The sequence below is a fragment of the Solanum dulcamara genome, chromosome 1, assembly GCF_947179165.1.
Source record: "Solanum dulcamara chromosome 1, daSolDulc1.2, whole genome shotgun sequence".
NCBI lineage: Eukaryota > Viridiplantae > Streptophyta > Magnoliopsida > Solanales > Solanaceae > Solanum > Solanum dulcamara.
In genome coordinates, this window is record NC_077237.1 from 2,676,006 (window position 1) to 2,694,784 (window position 18,779).

Genomic DNA, 18,779 nt, shown 5'->3' on the forward strand with positions numbered 1-18,779 from the left:
TATTCTCGCCTACATATATTTGAAAGTCCTGCTTATGTTATGTACAACACCCAAGAAAAATCAAAGTTGAATCCAAAATTTAGGAAATGCATTTTCTTAGGGTATGCTGATGGAGTCAAAGGGTATCGCTTGTTTGATCTCACTGCCCGCAAGGTGGTAATCAGCAGGGATGTTGTATTTTTTGAAAACAAGATACAAGCAAAAGAATGTAGCACTTCAAAATAAAAATCAGAGACTACTACAGTTGAAGTTGAAGAAATAAAAGAAGTTCCAGTTTCTTTTGAAGCAGCACCAGAGCACGAAGACCAAGAACAAGCTGAGATCGAAACTCCACAAGTTCGATGATCAACTAGGGAGAGAAGAGAACCAACTTGGCACTCAGATTATTCTATGAAGAGTAATGTTGCATACTGTCTATTAACAGGAGATGGAAAGCCTTCAACTTTTCACGAGGCTATGAAAGGCCAAGAATCATCTTTGTGGATGGCAGCAATGCAAGAAGAAATTGAAGGTCTTCATAAAAATAAAACATGAGATCTTATTCAATTACCACAAGGAAGGAAGGCCAATACAAACAAATGGGTCTACAAGATCAAAAACAATGGTAATGATCAAATGGAGAAGTATCGTGCAAAATTGGTGGTAAAAGAATTCGCTCAAAAAGAAGGTATAGACTTCAATGAGATATTTTCTCCGGTGGTTCGACTCACAACAATTCGAGTGGTCCTGGCGATGTGTGCTACATTTGACTTGTACTTGAAGAAGTTAGATGTCAAAACTGCATTTCTTCATGGAGAACTTGAAGAAGAAATTTACATGCTCCAACCAGAAGGTTTTGAAGAACAGGGAAAAGAGAACTTGGTTTGCAGGTTGAACAAATCTCTATATGGTCTCAAATAGGAGCCGAGGTGTTGGTATAAGAGATTTGATTCCTTCATTATAAGCCTTGGATACAACAGACATAGTTCAGATCCTTGTGTTTATTATAAGAGATTTGGTGATGACGATTTTGTTATTTTGCTGTTGTATGTTAATGACATGTTGGTAGCAGGCCCCAACAAAGATCGTCTCACAAATTTAAAGGCACAGTTGGCTAGGGAGTTTGAAATGAAGGATTTGGGACCAGCAAATAAGATTCTAGGGATGCAAATTCATCGAGACAGAAATAATAGAAAGATTTGGCTTTCTCAAAAGAACTATTTGAAGAAAATCTTGTGACGCTTTAAGATGCAAGACTGTAAGTCAATTTCTACCTCACTTCCTATTAATTTCAAGTTATCCTCAAGTATGTGTCCTAGCAATGAAGCAGAGAGGATGGAGATGTCTCGAGTACCGTATGCATCAGCAGTGGGAAGTTTACTGTTCGCCATGATATGTACAAGATCTGACATTGCACAAACAATGGGAGTGATCAGTCGATACATGGCTAATCCTGGTAGAGAGCATTAAAATACTGTTAAGAGGATCCTGAGATATATCAAGGATACCTCAGATATTGCAATGTGTTATGGAGGATCAGACTTTACTGTTAAAGGTTATATTGATTCATATTATGCATGTGATCTTGATAAAAGCAAGTCCACCATAAGTTATATGTTTACTCTTGTTGGAGGAGCTATAAGCTGGGCTTCAAAACTATAATCTATCGTGGCTACATCTACGACGGAAGCAAAATATGTAGCAGCTACACAAGCTAGCAAAGAGGCAATATGGATGCAGATGTTACTGGAGGAACTCGGGCACACACAAGAGAAGGTTTCTCTATTTTGTGACAGCAGACCGCTTTGCATCTTGTAAAGAATTCGGCATTTCATTCAAGGACAAAGCACATACGAATTCAGTATCACTTTGTTCGTGAGAAGGTGGAAGAAGGCAGTGTGGACATTTAGAAAATTCACACTAATGACAACCTAGCATATATGTTTACGAAGCCGATCAACAGTAACAATTTTAAATAGTGTCGATCTTTTATTGGCCTAGCAGAAACGTAACATTGCAATAACTGGGTAGAAAGAATGGTGTGAAAACTTAATTGATTCTCAATTAAATCTTCAAGTGGGAGAATGCAAAGAAAAGTCAAAAGTAAAAAGGAAAAGTCAGGCAGCAAAAGTCAAAAAAAAGGGGAAAAGTTGGCAGGAAAACAAAAGAAGGAAATGCAAGAAAAGTAAAAGGCAGCCAACAACAATTGTTGAAAAAATTGCCAGTAGCCGCATTTTACGCGTTTTTATTCTACTATAAATAAAGAGTCTCTTGCCCTCATTTGATTCATTCAGAAAAAGTGAGAGTAAAATACAAAGAAAGATATAGATCAAGATAAATATTGTAGTCTTGAATGTCCTCTTTAGTAGTTGTTCCTTCTAAAAGAAAGAAGTGTTAATTATTGCTTTCTCCTTGTATTTGAGAGTAGTGTACTCCCATATTATCATAGTAAGATTCTTCTACCCCGTGGTTTTCTCCTCTATCTGTTTGAGGGGTTTCCACGTAAAATTCTCATATCCAATTTATTTTCATTATTTATTATCATATTAAACTTTAGTTATGGTGCTTCCTCCCCCAACAATAACAAATATTGTATTCGTTGATTCCATTTTTAGCAACATCATACTAAAGGAAAAAATAATTTTATCAAATATTAAAGTAATTAAAATTTAATAAGAATTGAGGTTAAATTATACATTTATTACCTCAATCTATTTTTACTCGCTCAAATTTAGGTTTATTTGACACTTTTACTTAAATATAAAGGGCATATGACATAAATAGGATCCTAAATTTGGGTTCAAATTTTAAGTTTGACCTTTAATTTTCATAATGCACAAATAGACATTTTAACTATCTGAACACTTAAATAAAAAACACTCAAGTCCCATCTGGCAAAACGTGTGTTTAACACTCAATTCATGAGCGTCAGGAGTAAATTTCGAGGCCCCAAAAAAAGTGCAGAAATGACAATTATACCCTTAATGAATTCCTTTTATATATATCTCTGTATATTATTTTTTTTAATTCTAAAAATACGTGTAAAATTTTTAATTAGTTGACAACCACTGAGTGCTCAATAATTCACATAAGAGCATTTGTGTATCACACATTTTGGCTGTGGGACTCAAGTGTTTTTTTTGTTTAACGATTTGATAGTTAAAATGTCTACTTATGCATTATGAAAATTAAAAATTAGACTTAAAATTTAAAGCCAAATTTAAGATTATATTTATGTATTATATCAATATAAAATAAAAAGAATTGTTCTGGTAAGTACATAAATTATTTTTACTATGTTGAGAGTAGAGACAATATATTATGGGGAATTGATATTTGATATTTTTATTTATCGAAGCTGTTGCTCTTCCTTTTTTGTAACTGCTATAAATTCTAGCCCCCCTTTTCTCTTCTTGTCTCCAATAATTCAATCACCTTCAACTTTTCTAGACTTATTTTTATTTTCTCTCTTAGTAAAACTTCCATACAAAAATGGCAGTTTCTTCAGGTCCTGTATTGAGAATTAGCCAGCAGTCAAGTTCTCCATACTTGACAACTCCAAGATTTCACAACTTTACAAGAAAAAAAGTGAGTAAATAAGATACCCCATTTGATTTTCTTGGAAAAATTTGTGTTTTTTCCATATAAAGTTATGATCTTTTGTTGATATTCTGGTATAATTTTGCCTGTTTTCCTTTTTTAAACCATTTGGTATCTGAAACTCACTAGTTCCACAAATTTTGGAATGCTTTTGTTTTTTTAGTTTCTTGTAGAAGGTTCTGTAAAGTTATGATCTTTTTTACTCCCTCCGTCCAATTTATATGCACCTTTCCAATTTCGAGATTCAAATAAGTAGTTTTTTATATATCTTTTAAACATTTTAAATTATCAATTATTGTGAGTTATAGTATTATTATGTAGTTTATAAATGTATAAGCTTCATTTCAAATAATTTTGAAGATTTCATGCACAAAATTTTGGTCAAACTTAAACTGTTTGACTCTCGAAAAATGAAAAGTGCCAAATTGGGATAGAGGGAGTAGCTTTTTTGGTATCTGGAATGTACTGATCCTGATTAATCTTGAATATCCTTGTTTTCACTTTCATCTAAATGTTTATGTAAAGTTATGATCTTTTGTAGCTTTTTTGGTATAATCATCTGGTATCTGAATGTAAGAAGTAAAAAGACTTTTGAATCTTGTGGTGTTTAAAGATATGTAGAATGTACCTAATTGTTCTGTAATCTTGTATTGTTAAATATGTTGTGTGGAAAGTTAAAATTAAAGAGTTGTCAAAAAGGAAAAAAAAACATTTTTTTTAAATGGACTGATCCAACTAATCTTAAGATGTCCTTGTTTCAGTTTCTTGTAAAAGCTTCTGTAAAGTTATGACCTTTCTAGCTTTCCTGTTATAATCATCGGGTATCTGGAACCCACTGATCCGACTAAACTCGAAATGTCCTTGTTTCAGTTTCTTGTAAAAGATTTTGTAAAGTTATGACCTTTTGTAGTTTTTTTGGTATAATCATCTGGTATCTGGAACGCACTAGCCCGACTAATCTTGATATGTTCTTGTTTCAGTTTCTTGTAAAAGCTTCTGTGAATGGTTCAGATGAAATCAATGGGAAGATAGTAAGTAAGAAAGAAAAGGAGAGTTTGCAGATTGATTTTTCAGGAGAAAAGCCACCTACACCATTTTTGGATACAGTCAATTATCCAATACATATGAAGAATCTAGCCAAACAGGTTAAATCCTTATCAAACAATTAAAAATTGAGCCATTTTTGGATTATTTAATCGATTTTTTATTTGCATTTTTTCGAATAAAAACAGGATCTTGAACAATTAGCTGCAGAACTAAGAGCAGAGATTGTGTATTCAGTGGCGAAAACAGGAGGTCATTTGAGTTCAAGTTTAGGTGTTGTGGATTTAACTGTGGCATTGCATCATGTTTTTGATACTCCTGAGGATAAAATTATATGGGATGTTGGTCATCAGGTGAATAAATCTTCATTCTTTTTTATTTCCTTGAAGAATATATAATTTCATTATTTTATACGAAGTTAATGGTCAAAACACACCTAAAGTATCCTTTTTTTGAGCTCCATACCTGAACTATCAGGTGTGTGAGTTTCCTATATGAACTATCACCGTATGTTTATCGAAACACATCCAACTATTAGTTGTTCCCTTTTCCTACCTGAATCGTTCAGGTAGGAAAAGGGAACAACTGATAGTTGAGGTATGTTTCGATAAATATTTGGTGATAGTTCACGTAGAAAACTTGCACACCTGATAGTTCAAGTATGAAACTCGTAAAAATGGACTACTTTAGATGTGCTTTTGATCCTTCACTCTTTTATATATAGAGAGGAAATTGAAGTGGAGAAAAAAAAATTGCAGACATATGCACACAAAATCTTGACAGGAAGGAGGTCTAAAATGCATACAATGAGAAAGACTTCAGGGCTAGCACCTTTTCCTAAAAGGGATGAAAGTGCTTATGATCCATTTGGTGCAGGGCATAGTTCAACAAGCATCTCTGCTGGTCTTGGTAATATTTTCATTCCCTGACTTTTCTGTTGCTGTATTTGCTTTACATACTTGATTTTTTGATATGCTTACTCGAGCCGAGTTTCTATTGGAGACAAGCTCTCTAGCTTCATAAGATAAGGGTAAGGCTGCGTACACATCACCCTCCCCAAAGCCCACATGTGGGATTATAGTGGGTATGTTGGTGTTGTTTTGTTGTTGTATAACGGTACAAGTTCAACTGTCAAAGTATTGTCCGCTCTGGCCTAACTTTTGGGGTCTCGCAGTTTTGTCAGTCGTTTTTAATATAAAAGGTGCAGTGACAGTTGAATTCTTGATTCGCCTTGTATGGCTCCTAACTTTCCCCTCGCGTTCCACGTGAGATTTGCTCCACTTTGAACCCCTTTTTGAGTTCAACCGTCAGCGGTCCGTTGGTTCTTACATATAGGAGAAAAAGTTGACGAATCCCAAGTACATTTGGAGTTTCTCTAAGTTCAATGATGTGTTGCAGGCATGGCAGTTGCTCGAGATCTTTTAGGGAACAACAACCATGTCATTTCTGTAATCGGAGATGGAGCCATGACTGCAGGACAAGCATATGAGGCCATGAATAATGCAGGATTCCTCGACTCGAATCTGATAGTCGTATTGAATGATAATAAACAAGTTTCTTTACCGACCGCAACCTTAGATGGCCCTGCAACTCCAGTAGGAGCCCTTAGTAGTGCCTTAAGCAAAATCCAAGCTAGTCGTAAGTTTAGACAACTCCGCGAAGCTGCAAAGGTACATCTGGTTCATTTGTTTCGCTTAGTTATAGTCGTATTTGAGGATTGAAATTAGACAAAGGTGTTAAAAGTACTTTCTTTTATGCGTTTTGTAGAGTATAACAAAGCAAATTGGACCTCAAGCACATGAAGTTGCAGCTAAAGTAGATGAATATGCAAGAGGAATGCTTAGTGCTTCTGGTTCCACACTTTTTGAGGAGCTAGGATTATATTACATCGGTCCAGTAGACGGACACAATATTGAAGACTTGATTACTATTTTTAAGAAGGTAAAATCAATGCCAGCACCAGGACCAGTTCTGATTCACATTGTAACAGAGAAAGGAAAAGGCTATCTTCCTGCAGAAGCAGCAGACGATAAAATGCACGGTAAGGCAATTGGAAATAAGAAGATTATATGTTGTAAAATTTTGAAAAACTGAGATTTTTCGTTTGTGATTTTCAGGGGTAGCACAGTTTGATCCAAAAACAGGAAAGCAATTTAAGGCCAAGTCGTCTACGCTTTCATATACTCAATACTTTGCTGAATCACTGATTAAAGAAGCCGAAAATGATGACAAGATTGTAGCTATCCATGCTGCAATGGGTGGTGGAACCGGCCTCAATTATTTCCAGAAACAATTTCCGGAACGTTGTTTTGACGTTGGCATTGCTGAGCAACATGCAGTTACTTTTGCAGCTGGCTTAGCAACAGAAGGTCTAAAACCGTTTTGTGCTATATATTCCTCGTTTTTACAACGAGGCTATGATCAGGTAACTAACAACACAACACAATACAATACAATATAAAATGAATGGTAACATTTGAAGCACTCTACAATAGCAGTTTTGCATTTTCGGATTTTCCTCCTAACATTGCATATTTGTAAAAAAAGGTGGTGCACGACGTGGATCTTCAGAAGTTACCTGTACGGTTTGCAATGGACCGAGCTGGTTTGGTTGGTGCAGACGGTCCAACACATTGTGGAGCATTCGATGTGACGTACATGGCTTGTTTGCCTAATATGGTAGTCATGGCTCCATCGGACGAAGCAGAGCTAATGCACATGGTTGCAACAGCAGCAGCTATTGACGATAGGCCTAGTTGTTTCAGATTTCCTAGAGGAAATGGAATTGGTGCAGTTCTTCCTCCAAACAATAAGGGAATACCAATTGAGGTACAAAATCATTTCTAGTGACATCACAATAAAAAATGCCTAAAAAGGTGTTTGTGTAAGTCTATAGGCTCATAAACGGTTTTTCTGCTTATCTACATATTTGATAAACAAAGTGCTTATTACAAACGCCATAAGTTGGTCACACTCAAATTTTGGCTTTTGAGCTTATAAGCACCTTTGATTTGGCCAACATTTTTACCATCATATCCGTAATATCTCTTGCACTTCCCGAAATAACCTTCCCAGAACAGAACCCCCAACTCCCTCTCTATTTCATTTCCGCCCTTTGTCCTTCTCCTTGACATTTGTTAAAGTTATATTCTTTTCAAAATAAAATTAAGTGTATTTTAGTCATTTTGATAGAAAAAGTATTCATTAGCTATGCTGCTTAGACTCTTCAAGCATGCCACTGGATGTGTATTTGAACCTTCAAAAGTAGTGCATTTTTGGAGGATCCAACACGGGTGCGACAACACTTTTTAAGAGACCGAGCAACATAGTTCACCAGCATTTTCTTGTCAAAACATCAACTTCAACACTATATCCAAACACTTAAATTCTTATTCAGAACATTAGTTTTAGCACTTAAAAGTTTGCTTCAACACTTGATCTCTTTATCAGCTACTTTCGATCATCTAATCAAAATGGGCTCTAAATTACGTCTGCGTTTTTCTCTTAATTAATTTTAATATCAACAGGTTGGTAAGGGAAGAATACTGAGAGAAGGTGAAAGAGTAGCCATTCTAGGATATGGTTCTATAGTACAACAATGTTTGGGAGCTGCAGACATTTTGCAATCACATGATGTAAGAGTAACAGTAGCTGATGCTAGGTTCTGCAAACCATTGGATGCTGATCTTATTAGGAGATTAGCCAAAGAGCATGAAATCTTGATCACTGTTGAAGAAGGATCAATTGGTGGATTTGGCTCACATGTGTCTCATTTCTTAAGCCTAAACAGCATTTTGGATGGACCCCTTAAGGTAAAAATCACTATGACATTGTGTTTGGTACGACAAAACACAATTTTCAAGAAAATATTTTTTTTAGCTATGTTGCGTGGACTCTCCATGAGAGGGTCTTTTAGAAACATCCTCTCTACCTCGACGAGATAGGGGTAAGGTTTGCATATACTCTACCCTTTCAGACCTCACTTGTGAGATTACATTGGGTATGTTGTTGTTTTGATGGTGTAGACTCTCCAAAAATGTTGTCGCACTCATGTCCGGTCCACCAAAAATGCACTACTTTTGGAGGATCTGACAAGCATCCGGCAACGTTTTTGAAGTGTCCAAGCAACGTAGTTTTCTAGTGTTTGGTTATCAGAAAATGTTCTGTTAGAAGGAAAATGACTTGCCTCGCTCGTTAGCAACCTTAGAACTCAAAAGTTTCATCAATACACTCTCTGATTTACTAATATTCCTCCCTCCGTGTCATTTGATGTGTCTTAGTTTGACCAGACACAAAGCTCAATAAAGTAAGGAAGACTTTCGAGTCTTAAACTAAAGATGTGTTTGAAGTACAAAAATGCCCATTGAATCTCATGATCTCAAACATGTCACGCGGGATGTTAGAGTTAAGAAGTTACCAAATAGAAAATTCATTGACCAAATACCAGAAATCATATTTTAGGTCTATGGAAAATGACTTCCGTCATACCAAACACGTTCAAAATTTATAAATTCTTGAATCTTTTCTTTCGAGTGGATTTATTTGCACCCTTGTTTTTTTTCCAACTATTTTTAATTTTAAATCTTGAATTTTTGCAGTTGAGGTCAATGTTACTTCCGGATAGATACATTGATCATGGTTCACCAGCTGATCAAATTGAAGCAGCTGGTTTATCATCAAAGCATATATATGCTACAGTTCTAACATTATTGGGAAGGCCAAAAGAAGCTATGGTAGTAAATTAAATCTCCAAAATGCTTTATAGGTTCTACGGACCGATGCCTGCTACTTCATTCGGGGAGGAAAGAATCATAGATATGCCGGTCATTAGAAGGAAGAACCGTCGTACATTATTGGGAAGGCCAAGAAAGTGAAATTCTATAGAGTTTGTGGTAGTAGTGTATATTAGTGACATTTCATGTAGTGATCATATTGTAGAAAGTGTTGGTAAAATAAAGGAACTATTCGTATTATATAGTAGTTTAATGTCAAGATATAAAATTGTGTGATGACAAACAAATAAATAGTTCAACAAGTATTCCTGTCAAATAGAGATAAATGGTGGAAGAGAAATGAAGTGAAAAGAACAAGAAGAAAATGGGACAAGAAAACATTAGAGGCATAATTTTTTTCCTAATTTTTTTAGAGACCAAACAGAAGGAGGAAATCTTTCTTGGCATTTTCTTTCATTTTCCTCATTTCCAAACAAAAATGCATAATAGGCACGTGCCCTTTAACTTACCTCAGTTGATATCTTCTACGCCCTCCAACCTTAAAAGTGTGCATAAGTAGACAAAAGCTATTATGAAATTGAACAAATAGACACGTGCGTTCTACATGATAAATTGTGTGGGATGCACGCGTCCTACTCCTACATGAAAAATCACGTGAGATTTGTCATGTAGGACATGCGTGTCTATTTGTTCAACTTTATGATAGTGTAAGTATCTAGTTATGCACACCCAAAGTTGAAAGACATAAAAATTTATATATACATATACTCTTCTAATCTTTCTTTTAAATTTCTTTCGTTTAATAGCACCCCTCCACCCCACCTCACCCCCACACACGTGTTCAACACCTATCAAATTTAGTCGATAAGTAGGGTATCAGATACCGATTAAAAAAAAGTGATAGTTAAAATGTGTCACCGAGAATCAATTTGCACCCCGAGATGAAGCAAGTCATCACAGATGGAGCATGGTTCAGAAGTTCAACTGAACCCAGTAGTTTTGACACACAGCATAAATACATACGTTAAAAATCACTAGAAATTCTTTAACCCCATAATTTCACAAGTGCAATGAGCTCAATGCTAAGAGTTTTACATGTTGAACTCATTAAGTTTAAGTTCTAAATCCGCTTCTATAAAGAAAGGTAACCACGCCTAGTACCGCATTAGCTCAACTAAGTTTGTATCAAGTGCTTTGTTGTTTAGCACTACTAAGCTTGACCGAAAACTGTAGTATAACACAAAGGCTTTAAAGTCTAACGTCTAATTTCCAAAGCAAGCAACTAGACAACATATATATGGAGCATGCATACTTACAGGTCACTAAATGCACCATAACTATTTCCTAACGATGGAGAAATACTCTTATCGACATATAAGGTAGCATCTATATTCTGGTCAGTCTATGTCCTGGAGCGCCGGTGGTTTTGATTACAAGAAGATGAAGGCTTGAAGAAGGCTTTGTGCCATCTGGATCTGTTCAGGTGTACCGGATATGATCACCTTTCCATCACATTCTCCGAGACCTGGATCTTGTAGGACAACTGCAGCTCCAGAGATCTGATTCAAACATAGAAAACAGATGCAATCAGCATAAACTTAATGTGTTGATAATAATGCAAGTTTTATGACTCGAGTATGACCCTAAAACTAAAACCTTGGGGCTTGGAATCACATCAATTCATCCTACTTTTCTTCCCTCTCTTTTGTTACCTTCCCTTTGCGTTCTGTTGCTCTCATATGTTTCCGTCTCTTCCTCTCTCTTTTTTTCTGTTGTTTTATTCCTTTTCTTTCTAGGAGGGTGTTGAATTTACCTCTTTCAGTCGAGTCAAATTGGAACCATTCTCGCCATAAACAGAACCAAATTTTTGCTTTGAAACATTTACCACGACGGTTTTATTTGCGGCCTCATTCTCATCCATCCTGCTCAGCCAATGAAAGAGCAAGAAACATCACAAAGCAGGGATATATAGCCTCCGAGGAATAAGAAATAGCGTATGTTTCCTTTGACTTAAGTTTTTTGCTTGTGGAAAACAAAACTGTCAGGTATCAAGTTGTCATTATAAGACAACATAAAAAAAAAAGTGAAGGGTCAAAAACACACCTAAAGTAGCCTGGTTATTTGAGTTTCATATCTGAACTTTCAGGTGTGCTAGTTTCCTGTCTGAACAATTTATTGAAACACACCTCAACTATTAGTTGCTCCCTTTTCCTACCTGAACGATAGTGATATTTCAGGTAGGAAATAGAAACAACTAATAGTTGTGGTACGTGTTTTAATAAATAGTTGATTATAGTTAGGTAGGAAAAGTGAACAACTACTAGTTCAAGTAGGAAACTCGCAAAAACGTGCTACTTCAGGCATGTTTTTGGCCATTACTTCTAAAAGAAAAGAATTAATAGTACTGTGTGCCAGTCAGAACTCAAACCTTCCACTCTCACGTCCACCATGAGAACTCTTCCAGCCACCCATGCTTTGTTTGACCGGCTTGCCCATCTTGCTATTCAATCTATCCTTGGACTGCACAATAAATACCTTTCAAACATTAAACCCCCAAGAGGTATTCCAGACAAAGAAGAAGAGGAGGGAGCGAGTCCCGTAAGCAAACAGGATACAGCTTTCAAACCTGCTTTTCCTGTAACAATGTATGAGGACCACCAAGATTTGGTCCAAAACCAAGGTGATCCGTTTGGTGTAGAGAAGAAAAGCTGGACAAGTGATCCGACTGAGATGGCATACTAGTACCAAATTCATGTTGACTGCTCTTGGAGCGCGAAGAACAAGAATAATTTGTAGGTACTGCTCCTTCAGAAACCAAGCTGGAAAAGACCATTTCCCTCAGCCTACCAGTAAGTTGAATAAGGGCATTCCTCACGTTATCATGCTCGCCAATGATCTGCAGAATAATGCCTTTATCATCCAGTTGCAAATGAAGCAAAAATAAATGCAAAAATATTTTAAAGTCAAAAGCTGCATTAAAGGGCATAATAGAAGAAACAATCCATATAGCGGATAGCAATTATTTGTGATCAAGATTTAGTTCACTAGTATTTTATTCTTGCTAGAGATTTGTTTGTCAGTAAAAAAAATAATTAAAAATTAAAATAAAATGCTAGAGCCTAAATATTCAAATATAGGACTACTACTACTAAATGGAGCAACGTGGACCATCCGAATTCACGCACTCACAAGCACAGCGAACTCCACCTAGCTTGGGATTTAGGCATGGTGGCTGTGTTTAGTTAGTACATGTGGCAAATCAACTATAGACATCCAATTTGCAATGGAGAGACTACCTTATGAGAAGAATATTAACAGTACACTTTCATTTGGTGGTTGGTTAGGCTATTTATAAAGTTCGCATATGAAAGCGCCCTAATCAAATGACCTCAGTAGTTAAACCAGCATCTTGTAAGCCTCCCAGTTCAAGTTTAAAGACACTGGTTATGAATAGTTGGAATGACTGATCGGTGATATCATCTCAAACAGCGACAAGAACTCCCATGCAAGAACAGGAGACATTAAACTAGATCCATGCAAAAACCTTGAATTATTGCAACTTGGATTGATGCAATTTACCTTGAGTTTCTGAACCTCAATGCATGAGCTTTGAAAGCACTCAAAAGAAAGAACATTGACGATAGAATTTAATTCTAGGTTTAAACTTTATCTAGATACGAGTCTCAAACTTATCCTCAACTAGTACTTATCACCTATATGGATCTTTTTCTTCCATTGTGTCTTATCTTTACCCAAGTTTGTTTCGGAACCAAGCAATTGCAGGTCTTTACCACTTCCTTCCATGTAATTTTAGGTCTACCCTGTCCCCTTTTAACACCTTCACTTACATAGTTTCACACCTACGGACCGATGTATCTATAGCTCGACACAGAACATGCTCAAATCATCGTAAGCAACCTTCTTGCATCTTATCCTCAATGTGTGGTACGTGCATCTTTTGACGGATGTGATCATTTCTAATCTGGTATTAACGCACATCCATTTTAGCATCCGCATCTCCACAACACTCATCTTGTGGATACGTTGGACTTTAGCCGCCCAATATTCACTACCATATAGCATAGTCAATCTTATAGTTGTTCTATAGAACTTACCTTTCACTTTGGTAGGTATCCTTCTATCCCATAACACTCCAGTAGCACGTCTCCATTTCAACTATCCAGTTTTAATCCTATGAGTAACAACATCCTCCATTCCATTCTCTTGAAACAACGAGCCTAGATATCTAAATTGTTTGCATTGTGGCACTGTAATCCCACCTAGTCTCAGCTAGACTTTTCTCCTCTCATGCTGACTACTGCTTAAGAAAGCTAGAAAATATTGTGATTGTGGCAAGGTAATCCCACCTAGTCTCACCTCGACTTTCCATAATATTTTCTACAGCCAATGTTTGATTAGTAATGAATGAAACAGGTTCAAATGGAGAAAAATGGATAGTGGGGCTTCTTGAAGCCTGCACCAACTAGCTTGGGGCTAAGTTATAGTTGTTTCAATATCTGATTATTATTACATAATTTAGAAGTTATGTCACAATTAATATTAAATTCACTTGGTTGGATGTTTTGAATACCCCTGAAGTATGTAAACAAAAAAAAAGGAATATGCAGACAATTCAGTTGTATTTGGTATGTATAATGAATATGCTTAAACTGTATTTGGTACATTTTAATGAATATGCTTAAACTGTATATAGTACATTTTAATGAAGATTCTTAAACTGTATTTGGTACATTTTTAATTGAATACTGAAAACTTAATTGTATGAGGTTAAATCTACCAAATCTGAAGTCTAAGATCTTATTGTTCGGCACTAGTAAGAGTTAGAAGTTCAAGTACATGTTAATTGTCATCACAACTTCCTTACTTGAGCCAGTATAATCAACTTTAATAAATCTCTTGATAAGACTTGAACATGTTTGCTATAACACCAGTGCAAGATACAAGTGCAACAGGATTGGTAATATTTTTTTTATTCCTAATTCTCCAATTTGAGATTGTTGTATTTGAGATTTACTCGGATATTTCACACTGTTCTTTTCCGATTTTATTATTGGTTAACATAGAGGGGAACCAAAATTTAGTTATTTATGGCCACAAAATACATTAAGAAAGTACAGAACTGTCACTAGTTTGACTCAGAGATCAAAGGAGTAATTTACGTGACATACCTGCACTATTTTGTCATTCTCTGCAGCACAGTTTGGAGCGTTCTCTGCATCCAATAGCTGTACTTCAACTCCCATCGCTGAACCTATATCTGATGAAACTATTCCCCTTTCATCAAGGACGCATTTAATTTCATGCGGCCCAACTAAAATTCTTGCACTTATTGAGCCAGCCTTGATGTGTCCGTGTTCACGGATAACTTCTACAGCTCTTTCAAACACTCGAACTGTGGCAACTTGTGCAGGCGAGTACAATGGCTTCCGGGTCTAAAGAAGATCTCAAAACAGTTAGAGAAGACAGCATTTGTAAATACCTGTCAAAGTGTCATCAATGAAGCACAATGGAAAAAATTGCATGACTAAAAGTTAAATAATGAGGAAGCAATGATAGTCACTGAACTTCAAGCGAAGATATTGTGGCAACACGCTCTTTTGACCGTACTGTTGGAGTGGAAAACTTTATAGAAGCTCCAGTATCTTTCTCTAGAGCTTTGACAATATTGGCACCCTTACCAATCACACCTCCAGCAGCGATATAAGAGCAAAGCACTCTAAAGACTACTTTTCTTTGAGCACAGTCAGCATCCAGATTCAAAACTCTATCAACATCGGATGACAATGAATGGGCTACTGAAGAATGATTAACAGCATTTCCCGGCAAAGGTTGTATTGAGGATTTGGTATCTGAAGGAAAGTACGCAGGTTGTTCATGGGATGCACCTTTTGAAGTAACTTGGTCTGCGTATCTCTCAGCTGGTAAGCGAACTTGAAGACGCTGAGAAACCTGAACCAATGCTTTCTTTACCGCAATAATTACACCCATTATCTGCATTATTTAAAAACTCAATTAGAGAGAGAATAAATCAAATGCATATTTTTCCCCTACAAAGAAAATCACTTCATTTGCCACATCCAAATGTATCTCAATTGTCCATAACAATAGACAAACTTGGAAAAAAATATCAGAGTAAGGAGTTCCTTTCTGATTTGTCAACTTGCTCTCCACTTCATGAGACATAAGCCAAATTTGCCAAAAGAAATAATGCCCCAAGAAAAAATGAAAAAGAACACAAGAAAATAGTATATAAAAGGATGCAAAAGTTGCGACATGCTTCCATGCAAATAGTATAAAAATAAAAGGATGCCAAAGTTGTGACATGCTACCATGCTTCTCCAACGCTGTCTCTTCCGTTGAGAACAAAGAAAAGACCCATTTCCAGATCTAGTAAGTCCTTCATTTCACCTCAACAAATAATAACTACCTTTTCCAACTCTCACATCAATTCACACACTAAGTTTTCCCACCTTTCTTTTTCAATGATTGTTTTTTTGGTGCGACTGTCAAACATGTGGCAGCTATATCAGGGAATTTGATTTACCTCAAAGATTACCATATTTACCAGATTCCATCTGCATCCAACTGTAAGGCAAGAGGTCAACACAGGTGTGGGGCGTGGCAGACACACGAGAAAAACCCTTCCGTCAAAACTACATTTTATTATCATTCTCACCAGACTATAAAGAAAAGATTAGTCCTACGATCTGATATTTCATTTATTTTCTAGTTAACATCTAAAAGTTGGTGGCGGCAAACACATTAAACTAACTATTGAAAGCAATTTGAAATGTCAATACAACGACACCTCAATCTCAAACTAGTTGGAATTTCTATATAATTATTCTATATTCATTCCACATTCTCAATCATTATGAGGTACGGGTAAGGTATGTGTACACTCTACCCTCCCCACACCCAACTAGTGGGATTACACTAGGTATATTGTTGTTGTTTTTATCTTCTATATTCATTCTACTCCTTTTCATTTCAGTACTCAATAATTTGTGTTAGGGGTTCTCTAAGAGGGTTCTCTCAATAGCAAACACATTAAACTAACTATTGAAAGCAATTTGAAATGTCAATACAACGACAACGACTCAATCTCAAACTAGTTGAAATTTCTATACAAATCTTCTATATTCATTCCACATTCTCAATCTTTATGAGGTAGGGGTAAGATATGCGTGCACTCTACCCTCCCCAGACCCCAGTTGCAGAATTACATTGGGTATGTTGTTGTTGTTGTTGTTGTTTAATCATTCTACTCCATTTCATTTCAGTACTCAATAATTTGTGACAACTTAGGGTTCTCTAAGACGATTCTCTCAATAGCGAACACATTAAACTAACTATTGATAGCACATTGAAATGTCAATACAACCACACCTCAATCTCAAACTAGTTGGAATTTCTATATAAATCTTCTACATTCATTTTCTATCTTTATGACGTAGGGATAAAGTATACGTACATTCTACCCTCTCCAGACCCTGCTAGTCACTTGTGGGATTCCACTATGTATGTTTTTGTCGTTGTCTTCTATATTCATTCCACTCCATTCCATTTCAGTACTCAATAATTTGTGACAAGTTACGGTTTTCTCAATCTCACCGTCATACGATCACTAATCCAACGAAAAACACTAATGCCAAACACCGAAATAATATAAGCATACAATGTATACAACACACTAACATCTCCAAATAGATAAATGCCCTCACCTGAATCAATTCTTCTTCCGGAACAGCACAAGCTGGAAGCTGCTCTTTCGTCAAAACCTTAATCTTAGCACCTGTACGTTTCCTTATACGATCCACAATTACGCCACCTTTTCCCATTAAAGCTCCAATTTGACCAGAAATTGCAAGCAATCTACACCCAACTGTTCCACCATTCCCTTCCAGCTGCAAAACCCTTTCGTAAACCCGAATCAAACCTTCTTGTGCTGTAGAAACTTCCACTAATTCAACTTCCTCATTACTACCATCATAGCCTATCCCGATTTTCCTATCTACAATCGAATCACCAATGATGTTCACAACCCGTTCATGGCAATTGGGTAACGGGTCTTCAAACCGGATTCTACACCCGGTTTGAGCTTCCAGCTGCCTAATTAAACCACCGGAGTTTCCGATGACTCCACCAGCTGTGCTAACGTGGCAGAGTAAACGGAAATGAACTTGACCCGGTTGGAGTACTGTTGTTGGATCTCCGCCGCCCCTTTTGATCGGCGGACGGTGGTGGTTTTGGTTGATCATTTTATTTTTTTCAGGCGAAAAACAGAAAGAGAATTGATCTTTTTTCTAGTTTATAAATTTTTTGTTTATAGATAGTTTCTATGTTAACATAAATTCCTATGCTTTTCGCCGGCGAGAGGAGGAGCACGACGGAGAAGGACGGCGATGACTGCTGACAAAAAGTGTAGTGGTGATAATGAAATGTGCGTTAAGAATCTACTTTCCTTACTTTAGTGTGACTAATTTGTGTGTCTGTTTTCCCCTATCACGTAAATACTCTAATTTTAAATATACTTATATGAATGTATTAATTTTTAAAAAAGATTTATGTCAGCTTCTTCATCTTCTTTTTTTTCGATGACTTGAATATATTAATTTATAAAATTATCATTTCGAGAAATGGAGGACCTTATAGTTACTTAGAATGGCCTTCCGCATTCGTGACGAAAATAACTAAGAGTCACTCGACTTAAAAATTATATGTGTAAGTTCAAATGACATTTATGAAAATTGTTGAAGTATTTAATAATAGGTTGAGAATAAATTAAGGTGGTAATAGTATTTATTACACTAATTACGGCTGTGCTAGACGGACAAAAGGAATTAACATGGATTGTGGCGTAATGATGAGACTGTTTCACTCTTAATCAAAGATCTCGAATTTAAGTTTTGGGTATGAAAAAAATCGTGTTGGAAGTGTCACTCTCGAATGAATCCTACAGTCCGTGAATCAAATTTAATAATCGGGGCTCCACAAAATCCGGACACCGGATGAAAAATCAAAAACAAATACGAGAAAAGGTGTTTATCAAAAAAAAAATGTTTCGAAAATTATATTATGTATAAAAGGTTAAAAATATCTTTAAATTATATGAAATAAAATAAAATGTACTCATAGTTTAGTCTTAAAATGTTCTTGCCTCTAATAGTTAAGTCCAAAAATGCCCGGGTCATATATGCCTTTTGCAAATAAATATATTATTTCATTTCTTTTTAAACACATTCTTTTTCAAATGATGATTTTTAATTAGAAAAATATTTATTCTACTTCAATTCGAAAAAGATTAAGAAATAAAAATATTATATATGCTATTACAACTTTTTAATCATTATCTAAATGAAAATTAGTGACATGATTATTATGATCTTATATATATGACTT

The 18,779-nt window shown here is 35.9% G+C and overlaps 2 protein-coding genes across 3 annotated transcripts; one reads left to right on the forward strand and one right to left on the reverse strand.

The window, feature by feature from the left end:
• Window positions 1–3,368: 3,368 nt before the first annotated feature.
• Window positions 3,369–9,596, forward strand: LOC129897566 (probable 1-deoxy-D-xylulose-5-phosphate synthase 2, chloroplastic). Of its 2 annotated transcripts, XM_055973042.1 has the most exons (10): window positions 3,369–3,567; window positions 4,560–4,724; window positions 4,812–4,976; window positions 5,382–5,532; window positions 6,022–6,293; window positions 6,391–6,664; window positions 6,741–7,048; window positions 7,171–7,452; window positions 8,151–8,435; window positions 9,222–9,596. In XM_055973042.1, the coding sequence occupies exons 1-10, from the start codon at window positions 3,472–3,474 to the stop codon at window positions 9,366–9,368; spliced, it is 2,145 nt and encodes a 714-aa protein (XP_055829017.1). In that variant the 5' UTR covers window positions 3,369–3,471; the 3' UTR covers window positions 9,369–9,596. The 2 variants fall into 2 exon arrangements, with proteins under 2 accessions (XP_055829017.1, XP_055829018.1); XM_055973043.1 differs by lacking the exon at window positions 8,151–8,435.
• Window positions 9,597–10,397: 801 nt separating this feature from the next.
• LOC129897593 (KH domain-containing protein HEN4-like) lies at window positions 10,398–17,874 on the reverse strand. The gene is made up of 7 exons (XM_055973044.1): window positions 17,102–17,874; window positions 14,943–15,368; window positions 14,546–14,809; window positions 11,983–12,252; window positions 11,785–11,876; window positions 11,170–11,278; window positions 10,398–10,915 (listed from the first exon to the last, which is right to left on the reverse strand). The coding sequence occupies exons 1-7, from the start codon at window positions 17,636–17,638 to the stop codon at window positions 10,787–10,789; spliced, it is 1,827 nt and encodes a 608-aa protein (XP_055829019.1). The 5' UTR covers window positions 17,639–17,874; the 3' UTR covers window positions 10,398–10,786.
• Window positions 17,875–18,779: the final 905 nt, after the last annotated feature.

Coding starts and splice junctions, on each gene's coding strand:
- LOC129897566 (XM_055973042.1), top strand. CDS start 3,472: ATGGCAGTTTCTTCAGGTCCTGTATTGAGAATTAGCCAGCAGTCAAGT. Junction 4,725..4,811: donor TGAAGAATCTAGCCAAACAG/GTTAAATCCTTA, acceptor GAATAAAAACAG/GATCTTGAACAATTAGCTGC. Junction 6,665..6,740: donor AGCAGACGATAAAATGCACG/GTAAGGCAATTG, acceptor TGTGATTTTCAG/GGGTAGCACAGTTTGATCCA.
- LOC129897593 (XM_055973044.1), bottom strand. CDS start 17,638: ATGATCAACCAAAACCACCACCGTCCGCCGATCAAAAGGGGCGGCGGA. Junction 15,369..17,101: donor CGGAAGAAGAATTGATTCAG/GTGAGGGCATTT, acceptor TAAATAATGCAG/ATAATGGGTGTAATTATTGC. Junction 10,916..11,169: donor ATTTGACTCGACTGAAAGAG/GTAAATTCAACA, acceptor TGTTTGAATCAG/ATCTCTGGAGCTGCAGTTGT.